Below are 20,795 nucleotides of genomic sequence, written 5' to 3' on the forward strand. Positions count from 1 at the left end.
ACCTCTGAATCGCTTCAGCCTCGCTAGCAACCCACTGGTACAAACAGCTTTTGACTAAATTGTTTTCAACTTAAGAGAAAAACATGTTAGTTTCATTGTAAGTGTTCCACACAACTGCAAGCTTCAGAGTTACAGTTAAAGACAGTAACTTAATATAAGGAGGTAGCGACCGCTGCATCACAAGGCATGAAAGACACTCAAGCATTTCTAAACCCGAAGCTACGCCTTCGCAGCAGGGCGGAGGGAGGCGGAGGGACGCGCAGGCCCCGCCCCATGCCCCGACCCTCCGTGCTCTCGACGCTCCCTGCGCTCCCTCCTCGCCCCCGCGCCGCTCACTGCGCTCCCTTCGGCCCCGCCCCCGGAAGTCCTGCCTCTTAACACCGCGCGTGCGCAGTTTCCAAAGGACCCGGAAACGGAGAGCGCGGAGAGAAGGTCACACAGGAGAGCGTAAGTTCCTCCTTTCTAATGTAAATCTGTGCTGCGTGGTCCCCCTTCCTCCGTCCTCAGGGTGTGGGAGTCACTGCGAACCTAAAATCCCAGCACCCGGCCCTCCGGCCACGTAAGTCCCGACGGCGCCGCTCCAGGTGGGGGATCTTTTCCTTTGGGCTTGAAACCGCTCTGAGGCTGGTTCCTGCCCTTGGCTTTTCTGCCTTTTGACACTGCCTTTCCTGATATTTTCCTGCTCAGAACCCTATACTCCCTCCGCCCCCTTCTGTGTAACGTCCTCTTCCGCGAGGTGGACTCACGCCCCCAGCCTCGCCCTCTCGGCCCCTGGAGGGCAGCGCCGGCCGCCCCGCTCCCGTGAGGCCGCGTCTTCTCCCGGGTCCCGGGATTCTGGGATCCCCTCCCTCCCAGCCCTTCTGTCCCCGCGTCGTCCTCAGGCCGGTTCTTCTGCTCCGCGGGCCTCCCCTTGGTAGTCAGCCCTTCCCCCACCCCGCGTGGGGGGAGGGGACCTGGGCCAGCCGTGTGACCCCCCGGTATTGTTACGTCCCACATTCCAAACGTCTGGAAAATGTGTTCTTCTGGGAGAGAGAACAACTTAGTCGCCATCCCTGTAAATATGTGGGCGAGGGGGATCAGGAAAAGCAGGAACAGAGTGGCTGACAGAGACATGGAAAAACTGAGGAGAAAAAAAGAAAGAACAAATGACAACGTAGAAGATGGGTGAGGGCCTATTTGGTACTTGGTAAGGATGTCAGTGATCTAACAGTTGAAAACTAGTCAGTCAGTCTAATCTGTTTTCTTCCCTTTTATGTGACCTATTAAAATGGTGAGCTGTGAGCTATTAAGTAGATTTTCCCCTCAAGTCCCTCTTGACTGTTCTCTGCAAATGATGAAGGATGGGCAGGATTAACCTGAAACCTTCCAACAGAGCCCACCTATTCATGAAGAAGTTTACTCACAGCTTATTTCTAAGCTGACCTCTCTCAGTGTTTTCCCAGAAGGGCCAGCTTCTTGATCTGCGTACTGAATGCCGCAGTATCCTTCCATTTGAAGCTTGTGTGCTTATCTTTTGCAGTGCCTGTGCCCAGAGGTCCCTGTGCCTTTCAGCCCTGTTTGCTCCTGCATGTGTGGAAGAGAGGAGGAAAAGTAGAGGAAGTGGTGGGGAGCCTTTAGGAGTCTGCAGGAGGGATTTAGAAGTAAGTGTGGGCCTCCACATGAGCCCAGTGGGTGGTGTGTGCACCTGTACAAAGTGTGGTTGTGGGCAGCATGGAATGATGTGGGGTACCATAGTGTCTTAGCTCAGGTTCCCTGGGACACAGCTGCTTAGACTGAAGTTTGCACTTGTGAGTTTAATTGAGTGACTCATGACCACACTGCAGGGGAATGAAGACAGTGGATTTGGCGAAGGGAAATGTGTCCTGTGATGTTGTTAGAACCAAGGAGCCCACAGGGAGCTCTCTGCACAGGAGGGTGGGTTCCTGGGTCCTGAGGGGCGCCCAGACGTTGTCCGACAGAATCCATTCCATTTGGTGACTTCTGTGGGATCTTTTGGGATGGCAAGTATCATCACACATCCCATAGAGTAACTGTAGGGGAAATACCAGAGGTCGTTTTGTGGGTATCCTTTGGTGTCTGAGATATTTTGAATTCCAAGTGAAGGAAGTTAACAGTAGCATTTTGGAAGGTACTAAAGAGAATTTGGAGTGTTTTCTTTGAAGATGTGGCAGTCTCACTGGGGCTCTTTGGAGACATCTGTCTTATTAGTAGCTTTGGAGATGTTTGGGCTGAGGTCACTGAATGACAATATGGTGACTTGGATCTTTTGGGTCCTGCATGTCTTTGTGTGCACTAGTCCATCTAAATGCATGAGTTATTAAGGCTGGGAATGTTTTGTGGGGCTTCATAGCAGGATGAGGGATCATTATGGGGTGTTTGGGGAGTGTGTTGGGCCCCATGAGACTTTGTTTGAATCCAGAAGGGAAACATTGAGTCTTAAGTTGCAGATGGCAGAAAGATTTAACAGGAAGGACCTGCTAGGGATGAGTCTCCAGGCGCAACATGAGAGGAGCTGTAAGGCCCTACAACTTGGGGAAAGATTGTCCCAGAAATCAGGGGGCTGTCAACACCCTAGTGAATTGAAGCACAAAAATGCAGCTGCTGCTTTCTTCCTGCCGGGCCAGCACTGGTTTCTCTACCGTTCCCTCCACATCTGTCCCAAAACAGCACACACACACGCGCGCGCGCACACACACACACTCTCCAGTCACAAGGCAGCTGGGGAGCAGATGAACAAGATGTTTTAAACTAGATGTGGAAGTAATGAGGAGAGACACTATCCTGGGAAGGGAATTTGGAGACAGGATTGGGAGCATTGTTTAGGGAGTTAGAGTCCTAGTAATTGCAGGGAAATTCAGCAAATAGAGGAAAAGCCCTGTTCATACTCACCAGGTGGCCCAGTGCCCAGCAGTTAATGAACAGAAAGCAGTAAGCTAAGGGGGTCATGTTATAGAAAGGAGCTTGCGTTTCTACCCAACACACTCACCCTCCACACACACTTCTCTGTTGTCTTCTGTAGTATGGCGGTGATGGAACTTTCCCAATTAGGTGACTTGAGGAAGAAAAGTGTTCTCTCTCTGTGCCTCGCTTGTGTTTCCTCCCTCAAGTCTTCTAGCCTCCACTTACTGTTCTAGGGCCTCAATGTGGAGGTTTCTTCAAAAATTAAAAATAAGGCAGGGAGACAGTCTAGCCATCCCATTCTGGCTGTTTGCCCAAAGGAAACAGAATCATTACTTGGAAGGAGATACTTGTACTCCCATGAGCGACACTGCATTATTCATAGCAACTAAAAAACAGGACAGTTTAGTGACAGATAAATGTGGTATATACACTATGAACTATTATTCAGCCTTAAAAATGAAGGGTCCTGCCATTTACGACACCGTGGATGAACGTGGAGAGCATTATGCTAAGTAGACTAAGCCAGGCAGAGAAAGACATGCAGTATAATCTCACTTATATGTGGAAACTAAGAAAGTTAAACTCATAGAACCAGAGGGTAGAATGGTGGGTACCGAGGTCTGGGAGTTGATGAGAATGGGGACATGTTGGCCAAAGGGTTTAACCTTTCAGTAGTAAAATTAGTAAGTCTGGGCTTCTAATGTACAGCTTGCTGACTGTACTTAATCACACTGTGTTTCTGCAGCCTTGTAATTTGCAGAGAGAGTAACACCACACAGACACAAAATGGTAATTGTGGTTAATGGAAGTGGAAATTACTTGATTGTGATCATTGTTTCACAGCGGATACGTCTGTCAGATAGTCACATTGTACATGTTATATGTACACCATTTTTATTCATTTATACCTATATTCTGTTATACCTCAGTAAAGCTGGGAAAGAAGAACGTGCCAGGTGTGCTGGGCTCACCTCCTCTTGAGTTTCACATTAGATCGATGAGGCATTTTTCATACGGATGTTTTGTACCCTCAGACCAGAAATTCCCATTCAGTCTGTGTGGGGTCCAACCGCAATAATATTTAAGGGGCCCAGTGATTCCAGTCTGGGTCTCTCACTAAGCATCCTGACTCTGAGTCCTCCCATCCTGAGGGCTGAGATCCGGTCTGAGAGGGAGGGGGTTCTGCTCTGCGTGGGGATGGGTCAGGGCCTGGTCTGTGACCTGAAGGGGGCTGTCAGGTCCAGCTGAGGTGCCCACTGCTGCTGTGTAGGGAAGGGGCTCACCAGGAGGGGAGAGTGATCTGAGGACAGTGTGGGGAAACTCCCTTGTTGGTCTGCGTGTGGAGATTCCTGTCCTGAGTCCCTCCTGTGACAGTGGGCAGCAGAGGACTATCTGTTCCACGTGGTGAGGTCTTCCCTGTGTGTGTGGTTGTGGCACAGGGAAGAGTGTGTTGGTTCTCAGCATTAAGCAGCATCTTCTAACTTTCAGGATTGACTTCTGAAGACTCATGTTCCCCGAGGAATAAGCCCAGCAGAGGAGGAAGAGGATAGCAAAGAAGTCAGGAATGGCTCTTTCTCAGGTAACTCATATTTTTAGTTGATTGTTTCATCAGTCCTTCCTGAAATGCCCTTCTTTGAATTTGCCGGTCTTCTATGAAGTATGTTCTTGCTCAATAAAAGTTTTCTTTCAATATTCTTTTTGTCAGGATTTTTAATTATCCAAGAATTTTTCACCTCTATTTTGATGATTTTTTTCTTAATCTGTTATATTAATATATACCACTAATAACCTTTCCAACTTTGTTTTTTTTACTTTTTTTAACATTTTTTATTGTTACATTTTACAATGTGTCAAATTCCTGTGTAGAGCACAATTTTTCAGTTATACATGAACATACATATATTCATTGTTACATTTTTTTTTGCTATGTGCTATCACAAGATCTTGTATATATTGAATCAATATTTTGCTAGTGAAATAAACTCTCTTTAGCTCTTGTTATTAACTACATATCTAAATTTAAATGGATAAAATTGTATTTATATTTTTGAATATATGTATTTTCTAGAGATTAAAGTATTATACATTTGTTTGTGTTTGTACCAGGTTTTTGCTAGCCTACAATAGAAGAATGTTGACAAACTAAATTAAGTACAGTTTGTACATTTTCATTGTCCCACAGATGCTGAAATGCATCTGAATAAAAATGATAATTTTAAAAATCAAAAACATGTTGAGAGACAGCTACTCTAGTGAATTGTGTGTTTACACGTGTGTGCCTAAAAATAAAAAATACATGTATGTGCCTGAGTTCATGGATGTGCAAGTCCATGTTTTTTATAAAAGACATCATTTTATAAATAAGTTTTCTATTTTTTAGCAATTGAAATTATATCCATCACACGAATCATTTAGTAGTAAGAATGGTAACATGTGTAGATGTGTACGTAGGCATAGATAATCATTTTTCATGCATTTGCATGTTGTTAACCTAGGACTTGTTTCAGCTTTTCTCAGGGAACCCTCTGTCAGTGTACTTTTAATGCTCTACTTAACTTTTTGATTCTTTAGTTTCGATTCTGAAGGCTGACTACCTGCATTCAGGTGCTTACTATGTCATTTCTTAGCTATCTGATCTGAGGTGAGTTTCTTACGAGTGGCTGTGACCCAGTTTTCTCCGAGTGTCTGTGACCCAGTTTTCTCCTTAGTAAGGTGGGAACAGATCTTTCTCTGATGAGCTGTTATGTTTGGGGCCCAACCTCAATAATATTTAAGTTAATTACATACAATGTTGAGTTAATGTATGTAACATAGTAAGAGTGATGCTTAGCGCACAGGAAGTGTTCAGACGCACTTCGTCATTGCTCTTGTTATCCTCATCACAATTTTAGGATCCTGATCTTTCTTTAAAGCCACTGTGGACTTAGTCATCTCCGAAGACACCACTCATGCGCTAGCTTATCTGCATACTGAATATCACTCGGTGTGTGGAACAGAACATCTAACACTCCTGTGTACAGTCTGTGTTGCGTTCTTACTTGTATATTTCATGTATTGTCCACAAAAATCAGCGATCCACACTTATTTGGAGGATGTCGTAATCTCTTACGGAAGCAAAGAAATTAACATTTCAGGCACGTAACTTGCTCAGCATATCTTTACATGGGTCTGTCAGAACACACTCTTCAACCCAGTGAGCCTCTCCTCATTTTGTGTGACGATAAGAGCTCTCCTCATGGCCCCTTGGTGAGATGTATTTTTCATTTCAGGAAGGGTTGACCTTCAAGGATGTGGCCATCAAGTTCTCCCAGGAGGAGTGGGAGTGCCTGGACCCTGCTCAGAGGGCTTTGTACAGGGACGTGATGTTGGAGACCTGCAGGAACCTGCTCTCCCTGGGTGAGAGAACTCCCCTTTAGAAGTTGGAATCTGCCCTTGGGTGTCTTTGCATTTTCCCTGTGTGCCTTTTGGGAGCCCCCGTTTTGCTTGACTGCGCTCAAAGCTCCGTTGACTCAGACATGAAAAGCTTCTTGGTTCAACATCAGGAGTTTAAACTTGCTTTTCTTCAGGGCGTCTGCCCACTTCATGATATACTAAGAGTTGTTCCAGAGCTAAAGTATTACAAATGGCAAACTTTAAAAATATTGAATTCCCTGCTTTCTACCCCTGTGCTTTTGATTCAGTTGTTTTTAGAAGAAAGCTAGATATCTATATATTATACTGTCCCCTATGCATTCAGAAGGAAGGAGGCAGTAGGTGAATTTGTGAAATGTCTTTCAGACCAATCTGTGATGTCCTCACTTCTCAGCTGAACAAGGAGCTGGGATTCTGGAAATGCCACAGTACACCATGTTCTTTTTTATTTTCATTTTTATAATTACTAATTTCTGTTTCTCTTGTGACTATTAACTCTGTTTTGGAGCCAGGGAAAGAGCTCTGGACTCTGGAGAATGCAATGAAAATACCAAAAAAAACCCCAGCCAAATGGGTAAGAATGTATCAAAGGTGCGAACACAGGTCAGACTCAGAAAGAGAGGAAACCGTATCATGAATAGTGTTTGGGAACTTTCCTCAAGTGGAAGAGTTCTGTGGGAAAACAGAAGTTTATTTCTTGTGAACTCCTAGAGAAAATTTTTCTTCTCCCCTATTTATCACTCTGTCCTCAACATGTAAAATTTATCTTTTCACCCTTCAGTGGTGCTGCAGCTCCAACACAGACAAAGACAAAGTCTTTACCATGGTCGTCATAACATCATCCGGCCCCTGGGAACTCTTTGGTTCCTTGACTTTGAGGAGCACGGGATGGGCTGTTTCAAAGGGTCTCTTTTCCCTTTGGTCTCTCTGTTCTTGATTCCATTAGAGATGCTCGGTTCTTAGTCCATATTGATCGGAGTTGGCACCTCCGCAGTCTTAACCCCTGGACTGATCCCGGTTCCATCCCCATTTGCTGAACTTGGAAGACTTAATCAGGAGATGGGAAAACACATTCCTTGGGTCTGAAATGTTATCCTTTTTTTTTTTTTTTTGCTGTGATAATCCACCTTTAGGTAATGAATGATTTCTGGTGGACTTCTATGGAGCAGGTTTACTTGGTAACAAAATTTCTGATGGAGAATACTTTCATTCATGTGTTGGCAGTGTTGTCCTACTATATTCGGAAGCACCACTTGAAGCCACTTAGAGTGGTCAGCGTGTCCCAGGATACTGGGATAGAAGGCGTCAGGAGAGCCTGACTAATAGGTGTTTTCAGTAATCTTCACAGTTTGGAGGAGTGTCACAAAAGCATCTCTCAAGGGCACCATGGCAGTGCTGTCCACATATGTTAATGATCATCCCCTTTGTGCCACGATAAATAATACGGGAATTTCTGGTAGGGACAGCATTTTTCAAGTTCACTTCCTCCTATCTCTGAGGCTGTTGGCTAGTTAAACTGTTGTCTGTACCACATTTGTTAACCCCTGTGTGTGCCATTGTTCACTCTACCTCAACAAATATTATCTTGAAGCCTCTTAGTGAGGGAATTCAGGAAGTTGCTTGCTGCCGAATGAAGTACCGAAATTTGTTGTGTGTAAGCCCCCGCCGCTTTCATCCTGTACATTTCTATGTGTTATGAATGAACTTGACTTTTATTTATTTCATCATCAGGTCCGTATATTTCATGGTACTCTCAGTCTTTGTTTCATATTTGCAGTGTGTGGGAGGAGGAATGGGGGAGTTGGTGTTGTATTCTTTATTTTATGGTATTGCCTTTTGAGTTGAGGGTGTGGGTTAGCAGTAGTTTCCCTAAATCCTACACTTGGTCCATAAAATTTTGAAAGCATATTAATTCCTTCTACTTCTTTTTCCCTAGCTTAGTATCAAATATTAAGTTACACTTTCCAAATTAAAGTTATTACCATTTTTATATTGGGAATTTTTAATATCTTGAGAATATATATATTTTTATTGTCATTCTTAATCCCAGAAATACCATTAAGTTGACTTGCCATAATCTGTTATATAAAATTCATTGTTTTTTCTATTGTATGTTTTCAATTTTCTATACACAATTTCTTGAGTTTTGTGTAAATTTCTCTGAGTATTTTGGGGCATGACTGCTATATTCTAATAATTATGCTCCCTGTCTAGATCTATCCTGTCCATGTAGATATGCTGAATTGATACTTGTATATATCATTGTATCTTACAGGAAGCTTAACTCATTTCTGGTACTTACTGAACTTCTCCACTGTTGTTTCTAACACCTCTTATTTCCTGCAAAATCTAAAGTTCTGGAAATTGCACCCTGAGTGAACACAGGAGGACTGTCTTGTCCCCCATCTTTGTTTCTGTGAACTGCATGTACAGTGCACCTGGTCCCTGCTGTCCCACCTGCTGGGGCTGACTGTTGTGCTCGGGCTTGTCTGCCGTGGACGTTGTTCTCTGCGTCTCTGCACGTGGATCCCCTCCATTGGCCTCACGCCACGGCCAGAAAATGTGTCTGCCCGAAACTGCTGCTGCTTACAGTGCCAATTAATACAGGTCCTTCCCCGCTTATTTTCTCCATAAGATTACTTTCGTTCTCACGATATTTATGAAGTCTTATTTATGCATTTTGGATGAAAGTTTGCATTATCATTGATTCATAACTGTGTATCTGCTAATACACAGCATTAACAGTAGGAGCACCCCTGACCTCTTGACTCTTTTTTTATTGTGTCCAATAACTTTCATAACGTTTTACATCATTTGAGCTTAGAAGAGTTAAAAAATATACCACCTTTGACTGGTTGTTTGAATATAGATTCAATTGATGACAGTGAGTATTTAAACTCACTTGATTTCTCCCTCTTTAACTCCTCTCAGCAGCCCCTAGCAAACACTTTGTTTCCATGAAATTGACTATTTTTCATACCTCACATAAATTGATTCATACAGTATTTTTTTGACTGGCGTATTTAATTTAACGTAACATCCTCGAGTTTCATCCATATTGTAGCAAATGATAGGATGTGAGTCTTTTTTTTTTTTTGGCTGAATATACAACCTGCTTTTTTTGTGCATTCATCCATCAGTGGACTTTTGAGTTGCTTCCACCTCTTAGCTACTGGAAATAAAATGTTTCTGTGAATATGGGTATGCAGATCTCTTCCAGATCCTGCTTTCAGTTTCTTTGTTACGAATACCAGGAAATGAAGTTGCTAGATCATAGTTCTCTTAGTCAGTTTCTGCCATATTCCTGTAACAAAGTTCCATAGACTGGGTGGCTTGGTAACAACAGAAGTGTATTTCTCAGAGTTCTGGAGCCTGGAAGTCAGATCTGGGTGCCAGCGTGGTTTGTTTCTGAGGAGCACCCTCTTCCCCATTTCTGCACAGAGCTCCCAAAACCCTTGGAATTTCCTGAGCGATAAGAGCAGTGGGAGCATCTTTTGTTAGAATATTTGGTGTTTTGTCCTCAGTCTCTGAAATTACTTCAGAGCCATGAAGCTAAAATGGGTGTCTTGTTCTTCCTAACAAACCCCTTTCAGTCACAACTGAGTTTATGATAATAAAGTGACTTTTGGAAATTCCCTAAAGATAGGGGGCTGGTTGCTAGGGGGAGCCAGCTGTGTGATTAGAAGGTTGGAGCTTTCGGTCTAACCCCTGATTTCTTGGAGGGAAGAGGTATTGGAGATCGTGCTTACTCACCAGTGGTCACTGATTTAATCAGGCACACCTGTGTGATAAAGCCTCCATGAAAATCCAAAAGGAGAGGATTCTGAGAGCTTTCAGGTTGGAGAACACAGATTTCAGGAGATTGGTGAACTGGGGGAAGGCATGGAAACTCCAAACCCTTTCCCCATACCTTGCCGCATGCGTCTCCTCCATCTGGCTGTTCCTGAGTTATATCCTTTATGATAAACTGGCGATCTAGTAAATAAAATGTTTCTCTGAGTTCTGTGAGACATTCTTGACAAATAGCTGGAACCTCTGGTCGGTAGGCTATTGGTCAGAAGCCCAGGTGACATCCTGGACTTGGGATTGAGATTTTATATGCACCTTAGGATGATTTATCTATTTCTATAAGAAACGCTTGGAATATTGCTAGGTATTCAGTTGAGTATGTTAATCGCTTTGGGTAGTGTTGGCATCCTGACAATATTGTCTTCCAGTCCATGAACTTGGGATATCTTTGCATTTATTTGTGTCTTTTCTAATACTTTTCAGCAATGTTTTTAGTTTACAGTATACAAATCTTCTTTGCTAAGGTTGTACCTAAGTGTTTATTCTTTGGTGCTATTGCAAGTAGAATTGTTTTCTCTATTTTCTTTCATCATTAATGTATAAAAACACAATTGATTTTTATATGTTGATATTATATCTTGCAACTTTTCTGAATTCATTCACTAGTTCTAGCAGGGTTTTGTGTGTGTGTGTGTGTAATCTTCAAGATTTTCTCCTTTTCAGATCATGTCAGCTGAAAACATAATTTTCTTCCCTTTTTCCATCTGGATACCTTTCATTTCTTTTTCTGCCTATTCTAGCTAGGACTTCTAATAATTTTTTTTTTATAGTATGTTTATACAGATAGTGAGAACATGTATCATTGTCTCATTCCTGATTTTGGAGGAAAAGCTTTCAATCTTTCAACCTTGAGTATGTTAGCTGTGAGCATTTAATATATGCCCTTTCTTGTGCCAAGGTAGTTGTTTTGTATTCCACTTTATTGAGTGTTTTTAACTTTTGTCAAATGGTTTTCCTGTGTCAATTGAGATGGTCGTGTAGCTTTTTTCTCTTTCATTCTATTAATGTGCAGAATTGAATTGATTTGAAGTCTTTATATGTTGGACCGTCTGCATTCCAGAAATAAATCCCCCTTGGTCATGGTAGAGTTTGTTTTCTGTCACTTTATTTGTGATTTTTTAATCAGTATTCATCAGAAGTACTCGTCTGGTTTTCTTGTAGTGTCTTTTTCTGCTTTAGTATGTGCAGTAATTCTAGCCTCATAGAATGAGTTTGGAGTTTCAGGGTTTTTTGGAAGTGTTTGAGGAAGATTGATGTTAATTGTTTTTAAGTGTTGGGTAGAAATCAGCAGTGAAGCTATCTGGCTTTCCTCCGTTGAATGGTTTTTGATTAGTCATTCAGTCTCCTTACTAGGTATAAGTCTCAGTTTTTGTATTCCTTCATTGTTCAGTCTTCAGAGGTTGTGTTGCCAAAAATTTATCCATTTCTCCTTGGTTATCCAGTATTTATTTACACATGGAATTTTCATAGTATGCTCTTACAGTCCTTTTGATTTCTGTACAATCAGTTGTAATCATTTGTAATGTTCCCCCTTTTATTTCTGATTTTAGGTGTTTAAGTCTTCCAATTTTTTCTTAATCTCACTCCATAAATTTTGTGTGTTTTCAAAGAACAAAACTTTTAGTTTTGTGATTGTCTGTAGTTTTTTTATTCTCAAGTCCCTTTACCTTTAATCTTATTCTTATTCCCTTCCTTCTGTAGCTTTGGCTGTATTTTGTTCTTCTGGGATCTTTTTTTCCCCGGTTTTTCTTTTTCCTCCTTTCTCTTCTCTGCTTTTTTTTTTTTTTAATTCTTCTTATTTACATGACAAACTGGGATCTCTTTTGTGCATTCCTTTATATTTTCTCTTTTTCCACCTTTATTGACATAGAATTAACATGGTGTGAATTTAGAGTACAGAGTGATGATTTGATATACATATATATTGCTAAATAATTACCACGGCTTGGTTAACACATCCATCAGTTCACATAATTACATCTGTGTGTGTGTGTGGTAAGAACATTTAACGTCTACTGTCTTATTAACAAATTCAAGTATATAATATAATATAATATAATGTTAACTATAGTCACCATGCTGTATGTTAGATTCCTTGAACTTACCTTATAACCAGAACTGCCAATCTTCAGCCCTTGCAACCACTATTCTACTCTTTTTCTAATTGTTTTGCCTTTGTTTATGTTTTAAGATTCCACATATATGTGATATAAGTGAGGTCACGCTGTATTTGTATTTCTCTGCTGACGTATTCCACTTAGCATAATGCCCTGAAGGTCTGTCCATGTTGGTACAGACAGCAGGATTTACTTATTTTTTATCACTAAATAATATTCCATTGTGTGGGTAACATTTTAAAATTTATTTATATGCTCTTGGGCACTTAGGTTATTTCCGTGTCTAGGCTGTTGTAAATAATGCTGCAACAACATGGGCCTTCAGTATCTCTTTGAGATAGTGATTTCTTTTCCTTTTATTACATACCCAGAAATGGGACTGCCATATATACTGTATGGTAGTTTTGGGTTTGTTTGTTTGTTGTGTAATATTTTGGGGAACATTCATACTCTTTTCTGTAGTGGCCTCACCGATTTACACTCCCACCAGCGCTGCACTGGGGTCCCTTTTCTCCACACCCTCCCCAGTGCCTGTTGTCTCTTGTCTTTTTGATGATTGTCATCCTGACAGGTGTGAGGTGATACGCTCATAGCGATTGTGATTTGCATGTCCTCCTATGGAAGGAGTGGGAATTGGGAAGCTTTCTCCTGCTCCGTCTCTCGGCAGTGTGCTGGGGAGCAAGTGAGTCAAAGGCACACAAATTAGGAACTTTCTGACACTTCAGTTGAGTATTTTGGGGTAGGGCATTTGGTGGAGAGCTGCAGCTTCATTACTGGTTTATAGAGTTTCCCCAAAGGGTTTTTTGTGTGTGTGTGTGGTCTTCTATTCTTGTTAATTTGGTGTCGCCATTTGGGACTCATTGCCTGGAGTTCACTGGTCTGCTCTCTTGCTGACATCACTCCTCATGTCTTTTATATGGCAAAAATTGTGTTGAGAGATACATTATATGAGTTCAAGTAATTAGAGACCCCAGAAAAAGGGGCACTGTTATATTTAATACCAAACAAAGAGTTTCTTATCCTAAAAAGTTTACTTAACAAAATTGTTAAATTTCTTTTTAAAAATATTTAAGTAGTGTTTTATTTAGTAAAATTATTTTATTTTTTAACTAACATGTTCACATCTTTAAATTCTCAGACCTTAGTAAATGCCTTCTGCTAACTTGGTTTCTCCAAACAAATTCTCTGGCCACCTAACCAGGAAATCATCATTTTGAAATCATGGTCACCTTATTTTGCTCCTATTGATAAGATTACGTGTATCTGCATGTGTGTGTATACAAGAAACTCATCCATGTCCTCTTGATGGCACTTTCTTGGTTTTTCTTCCATGTCCTGCTAGGAACATTCTTGCAGGTATCCTGGAGTATCTCTGTATGTTGAATATATGCCTGGAAGTGGAACTCATGAGATGCTCAGTTTAGTAAATTTCTCAGCATGTGCTCTAATAGATGTAAACCTGCTTTCTCCCTGCAACATCACACTCTCTCCATTTTTAAGGCTCTTCTGTTTTTGCCTCATAGTCAGTATAATTGCAGTAGTTTAAAATGGGACAGTATTGTGCTACTTGACGGTTCTTCCTTTCTTCCGAGGACAGTATTTTGGTCACCCATAGAGTAGAATATCGGTATTAATTGACTGTGGCGTAGCTGCCGTCATGAAATCATACTTGTGCCTTCTGACTTCTTTCTCCAATTCTTCTTTATAACGTTATGTGTTTTCTTGACGTGATATTGCAGAAGTCAGTGATTTCAACATATTTCCAGGCTCTCACTTTGTGTGCTCCTTCTAGAATATAAATCCTTCCTTTATTCTTGGGGGGGAATATTTAGAGTTCCACAGAGTATATTTTCTATAATATGGTTACTTACTTATGCTGGTTTTATCACGATTTACTAGAATATTTTATTTCTCAGTTTGTGCTGTGATTTACAGATGACCTTTCAGCGTGTATCTTGCGACGTATCAGACACACACCACTTACTGATGTTGTAAAATGCCTAGTCTCAAAGGGTACAGGTGGATTTGTAACATGTAACAAGATCAATTTTTTTATAAATTTATTTTCTCAGTGCTGTAATGGTTTTGCAATTCTAACCTGCCAGGTATTTGGATTACTCATGAGATAGCTTTATTTTGGATTATTTGCCATGACAATACATTGTCTGTTCTTTAGTATTTATGTACAATAGTTATGCAGAAAATGGGTAGAATCACTTTTTTCTCTTCAGTTATGAGATAGCAGTGTGTTTACTGCCGAACGGTTTGTGCTTTGAGGTCATAGTGGGAAATACCCTTTCTTTGAGAGCTAACATACGTTTTTACAACATGTGTGTTTTTGTCATAGGGTGTTTGACTAGGCTACCCTAAGATTAGAATTACATGTGATTATTCTTTCTTTAATAAAGAATCCTATTTCTTGAGTGTGCCTAAAAATTTGAAGATCACAGTTGGGAAGTTTTATGACTGCCCAGGATTAAGTGTTACCTTTGGTGTAATATCACATTTTCAACATGAAATATTTATTTATGATCTGTAATTAATAGGATACCTATGGTTCTTTATATTTTGTAGCTATCTCTCATATACATGTGATCAAGAAATTAAAACCAAAGGCAAACAGTGATATAGGAGAAGAATTCCAAACAGTGATGCTGGGAAGACATAAAAGCTGTGAAATCAGAGATTTTTACTTCAGAGAAATCCAGGAAAACATACATGTCTTTGAGTGTCAGTGGAGAGATGATGAAAGAAACGACAAAGGAATGCCCATAACCCATAACAAAAATCTCACTGACAGAAGAGATCAACATGGTAGAAGGGATACAGGAAACAAACCTATTGAAAGTAAGCTTGCATTAAGCTTTCATGATGAACTACAGATATTTCAAAGTGAAGAGAAAATTTTTGAATGTGATCAAGCTGTGAAATCGATCAACAGTAGTGCCTCAGCTTCACCACTTCAAAGAACTCCTCCTAGTGTGCACACCAGCATTTCTAATATATATGGGGATGACTTTATGCCGCCTTCAGTACCGACACAAGACCAGAAGGCATACAAGGAAAAACCTTACAAATGTAATGAATGTGGCAAAACCTTTCCTTATGGCTCAAACCTCAGTAGACATCAGTTAATCCATACGGGAGAGAAACCATATAATTGTGATGTATGTGGCAAGGTGTTTAGTCGAAATTCACACCTTGCCTGTCATCAGAGAATTCACACTGGAGAGAAACCTTACAACTGTAAAGAGTGTGGCAAAACCTTTAATCAGCGCTCAAACCTCTCTCGACATCAGATAATCCATACAAGAGAGAAAGCATATACATGTGATGTCTGTGGCAAGGTCTTTAGTCGAAAATCAATCCTGGGTAGTCATCAGACAATGCATTTTGGAGAGAAATCTTACAGATGTAATGAATGTGGCAAAGCCTTTAGGAAGCGCTCAAGCCTTACTCAACATAAGAGAATCCACAGTGGAGAGAAACCTTACCTATGTATTGAGTGTGGAAAGGCCTTTAGGAAGCGTTCAAACCTTACTCAGCATAAGATAACCCATACTGGAGAGAAACCTTACAAATGTCATGAGTGCGGCAAAGCATTTAGTGTGCATTCAGCCCTAAGGAACCATCAGATAATCCATACAGGAGAGAAACCATATAAATGTGATGTCTGTGGCAAGGTCTTTAGTCGAAATTCAATCCTTGCAAGTCATCAGAGGCTGCATACTGGGGAGAAACCTTACAAATGTAGTGAATGTGGTAGGTCATTTATTCAGCGTTCACTCCTTTGGATTCATGAGAAAATTCACACTGGTGAGAAACCTTACAAGTGTAATGAATGTGGCAAAGCCTTTCCTGTGCGGTCAATCCTTACTCAACATATGAGAATCCATACTGGAGAGAAACCTTATCTGTGTATTGAGTGTGGCAAAGCCTTCACAAAACATTCAAATCTTAATCAACATAAGACAATCCATACTGGAGAGAAACCTTACAAATGCGATGAGTGTGGCAAAGCTTTCACCCAAGTTTCAAGTCTTAGTAGGCATCAGAGAAGGCATACTGGAAAGAACCCAAATAAATGTAATGTGTGTCTCAAGGCTTTTATCCACCATTCACAGCTTTGTGATCATGAGAGAACCCATACCGGAGAGAAACCTTACAAATGTGACATGTGCTGCAAGGCCCTTCCCCAGCATTCACAACCTTGGGGTCATGAGAGGACTCATACTGGAGAGGAACTTTTCAAATGTAATGTGTGTGGCAAGGCTTTTATCCAACATTCAAGCCTTATGGCACATCAGAGAATTCATACAGGAGAAAGACCTTACAAATGTAATAAATGTGATAAAGCTTTTATCCAGAATTCACAGCTTTGGCATCATGAGAGAACACACACGGGAGAGAAGTCTCATGAATGTAATGAGTGTGGCAAAGCGTTTACAGATCGTTCCCATCTTAATCGACATAGGATAATTCACACAGGTGAGAAACCTTACAAATGTCTTGAGTGTGGCAGAGCTTTTACCCAATTTGCAAACCTTGCTAGACATCAGAAAATACATACTGAAAAGAAGCATTATAAACCTGACATATGTGGCAATGCTTTTATTAAAAGCTGAAGCTTTGGGGATCATCAGAGAATTCATGGTAGGAAGAAGCCTTACAAATACAGTGACTGAGATAAAACTTAGGTAAGTGTTGAAGCCTTAAAGTTAGAGACCCCATCAAGGAGAGAAATCACATAAAACGTACAGATGTGGCAAAGTCTTTACCCAGGCCCCACGCTCATTCGGTGTCAGAATAGACATCTTTTGAGAGGAACCACACAACTGTAATGTATGGCAAAGGTTCTGCAAAGTTTAAGCCTTGTGGAACATAACAGAATTCTTACTAGAGAGAAACCATACAAAAGTAATGACTGATCAGCTTTATCAAAGATATATACCTCTGTGGTCGTGAAAGAATTCATATAAGGTAGAAACTTACATAAAGGTGTCAAGACCTTTAAGCAGCGACCTCGGGATATACCACACAGAATTCATACTGGACAGAAACATGACAAATGTCATGAAGGTGGTAAACTGTCCAACCACTGCTCTCAATGGACTACACATAAGAAAATTTATACTGGGGAACCTACGTCTGTTGATGTAGCAAGGACTTCGGTGGGAAGGTTTAATTACCTTCAGGTTGTAAAATTTTTTTATTCCGTTATTTGAGGTTTCTTGAAAGGGCTACATTACTGTTGATGACATGCAGCCTGAAGTTTGAAGCCGGTTGATGTAATAGTTTCATTACATGCTTTTCATTCATCACCATGACGGTCTCAGGGAAGGGGTCGGTAAGGTGAAAGGACCTACCTCATTAGGTGGGGTTTATCCATATCCAGGTGACCTAGAAAAACTAGGACAATTTTAAGATACAGCATGGCATACACTGGAGAGCATGGGGAGTGGCAGAGAATAGATGAGCCCTAATAATACGTTATTTGGCTCTTTAGATTGAAGGGCATCTGTAACAATCTGTTCTCACGTTAGATTCAGACAACTTACAATTTTGAAAATGTATATTCATAACTTGCATTTCAGTTACATGCTCCATGATGTATCCTAGATTATTTCTGTGGCTCTAATAAAAATACCATACTAATGGAAATTCAGATTCTTTCCCTGCCCTAGTACCTGCCTCTCCACTCATGGGTACACACAATATGATTATATTTCTACATGCCTTTTGTGGGGGGAAGCAAAGTTAGACTCATGGACTGTACCTTTACTTGAAATGAAAATAGAAATATAGTAAGCATATGAAAAATAGAAGAAAATCTAACAGCATTTCAGAAGTAAAGGTAAAGATAACAGCCTACTTTTGTGCTTGGAGCACTCAGGGAGATAATTTGAAAGGATCAGTGTTCATGAGTGTCCTCTTTAGAATGAACAGATAATGAGAACTTTTTTGATAGCTCATATATTCACCCTCTAACAGTTTTTTTGGTCAGTTTGAACATGTGCTTACTCCACTGGAACAGGACGGAGCCCCACTCAAATTTTGGATGTCAGGACTCATGCTGGCATACACTAAAGTCTTAGGAGAATGGCTGTCACGTAAGAAGGCTTCCTGGGGAGAGAAGGGCAGGCTTCCCCAGTTGTTGCAAAGATGGCTAGAGAGAGCAGAGAATGGTGCTGGGCTCGCCTCACGGCGGGTACCGGGCTGAGTGACGGTATGTGCTTGTGGTGCGAACCGGCGACTACAGCCAAGGGGAGGAGCGCTCGGGCTCTTACCAGCTTGCCCTGTGCACATGGGCAGGGGAGCAGGAGTCTGTTGTGCCTTAAAGGTGTCTGTATTCAGACCTCACGAATGCAGTCAGACTCTTCCTTATAAAACTGAATGTTTACACTTGCAACTCCTAAATTCTTGGTTTTGGGAAAAGACTCTGATTTTCATCATGTGATACCAAACTTACTCCATTCCTTTTCCAGATGCACACACAGATCCCATTGTGAATATGATTGTTGAAGATGGTTGTGAAATTCCATTTAGGTAAATTGTGTAAGATACTTTTATACTTGTTTTTTGAAAATTAATGAATATAAGTGTTTATCAGACAGTAAATACGATTCAATAATTTTTAAAAGCCATTTTTGAAAGGGTATAAAGATCTCCATTTGAAGTTTTAATAAGCATTTTATATTTCATGATTTCTGAACTATAGAAGCATTCTATTTTGTTCAGCATATTTATCATCTTTTTAAAATCTTGTTTAGCCCAATCTGTGTATTTAATTTGCATTTCCTTTTTTATTGCTCCAGTGCAAAACCCAGAGGATGGGCTTGTTTTCAGACTTGTGTGGCATGAAAGTGTACATAGAGGAATGAGGTGCAAAGCATGTGTTCTATAAACATGAATAAAGAGACTCCTTGTATCTTAAGTTCAGTGTGAGAGCTGGAATGATACGAGATAATGAACTAAAGTCCCATAGTGTGGAAGCAAGAGACGTGTCACTAATGTGCAGGTGCATCACGGGGATTCTGGAAACTCAACATGTTAATTTTACCTTAAGATGTAACTCTCCAGTTCCTCGCTTTCTTGCCTTTATTCCTTTCATATTGTCTTCCTTCCATTCATACCATGGAAACTGGTACTCAGATCTGCAGCACCTTGTAGGCCATGGCTAGTGGATCAGAACTGTTTTCTGAATTCAATATGCAGACACTAGACTATGTTTGTTTTGTTGAGGTACAACTTGCATATGATAAAATTCACCATTTTTATGTCCACAGTACAGTAGGATTTATATATTTACAAGGCCCGAGCGCAGTATTTTCCTTGTTCACCAACCCCCCCTGCACGCATTAGCAGTTACTCCCTATTCCATCCCGAGGCACAAGGAAACAGCAAGGTACTTTCTGCGTGAAAGTGGCACTTTGGGGGCATGTCATATAAATCAAGTCATAATCTGTGGCCGTATTTCTCTCCTCTTTAAGTTAGGTTGCTGTTTACAGGGGTCGTCCACATGGTAACTTTCGTCAGTGCCTCGTCGCTTTTTGTTGCTGAGTAGTAATGGTCCACAGTTTATCATTTGATGGAGCTTTGGGTTCTTGCCACATCTTGGCTACTAGGGAAAATGCTTCTGTGAGCCTCTTACAAGAAGTCCTTGTGGATGTGTGTTTTCACTTCTCTTGGGTATACTGGTAACAGTGCAAGTTGGTTGTGCTATTGTGATTTCTAAGAAATAGGGATTTTGTCATTCTGATGGCAGTCACACCCTATTTGGCAAAACTGGTCTCAAGGCCTTGCCTTGTTGCAAGGGAGCTGAGAAATTAGGAGAACACATGGCTGTGAATGTGAGGCTATGAAAAGGGTGAGGAAGGTCATACTGTTGGTGTAATCTCCACCATGCAGTTATATGTGGAAGTTAAAATGAATAAAAATGAAAAAGATAATTGGGAAATAGAATGTAAGAAAGAATTATCTCATGTCTTTCAGAACAAACAACTTTAACATTTTAAGTGTTCACCCTAAATTGAGTATATTTGCCATTCCCAAGGAATTCCTACTGACTGTTTCATGGGAACTAGTTAATGTAGCTTCCCCAATTCTGGACATTACCGAGTTATAACAGTTACATTTCCATTAGGTATAGTCTCATATTAAAATACATTTAGAGGTGATATTAGAATATTTCCCATCTACATGCCTTTTGTATATCTCTCAGGTAGGATGGCACAAATGAGTAACATCTCAGAATGGATTCTTTTATTTCTACACTAGCAGTAGAATCAGAATGTCTATATTAAAACTTGAAGAATTTGTTTAGATTCAGAAAGCTGAAAGGAAATACATCTTTAATTTAGAAAACACTAAGGGCTCTAATAATTCTTTAACTCTCATTTGGGACACCTCAGACACCTGGCCGTGACTTGCATGGCATATTACACTCTCAGAAAAAAGACAATCTGTTGATACATCTCTTCCCACATTTATCCTTGACTAGCTCGTCATTTAATATCA

The 20,795-nt window shown here is 40.7% G+C and overlaps 1 protein-coding gene across 4 annotated transcripts; it reads left to right on the forward strand.

The window, feature by feature from the left end:
• The first annotated feature begins 399 nt into the window (after positions 1-399).
• LOC102533272 (uncharacterized) lies at positions 400-19,212 on the forward strand. 4 transcript variants are annotated; one of them, XM_072968484.1, is made up of 5 exons: positions 400-447; positions 1,520-1,640; positions 4,390-4,480; positions 6,171-6,297; positions 14,853-19,212. In XM_072968484.1, the coding sequence occupies exons 3-5, from the start codon at positions 4,466-4,468 to the stop codon at positions 16,901-16,903; spliced, it is 2,193 nt and encodes a 730-aa protein (XP_072824585.1). In that variant the 5' UTR covers positions 400-447; positions 1,520-1,640; positions 4,390-4,465; the 3' UTR covers positions 16,904-19,212. The 4 variants fall into 4 exon arrangements, with proteins under 4 accessions (XP_072824585.1, XP_072824586.1, XP_015098252.2 ...); XM_015242766.3 differs by lacking the exon at positions 400-447 and adding an exon at positions 486-559; XM_072968485.1 differs by lacking the exon at positions 1,520-1,640 and having other exon boundaries at positions 406-447.
• The last annotated feature ends 1,583 nt before the right edge of the window (positions 19,213-20,795 follow it).

Source organism: Vicugna pacos, chromosome 9 (assembly GCF_048564905.1).
Source record: "Vicugna pacos chromosome 9, VicPac4, whole genome shotgun sequence".
NCBI lineage: Eukaryota > Metazoa > Chordata > Mammalia > Artiodactyla > Camelidae > Vicugna > Vicugna pacos.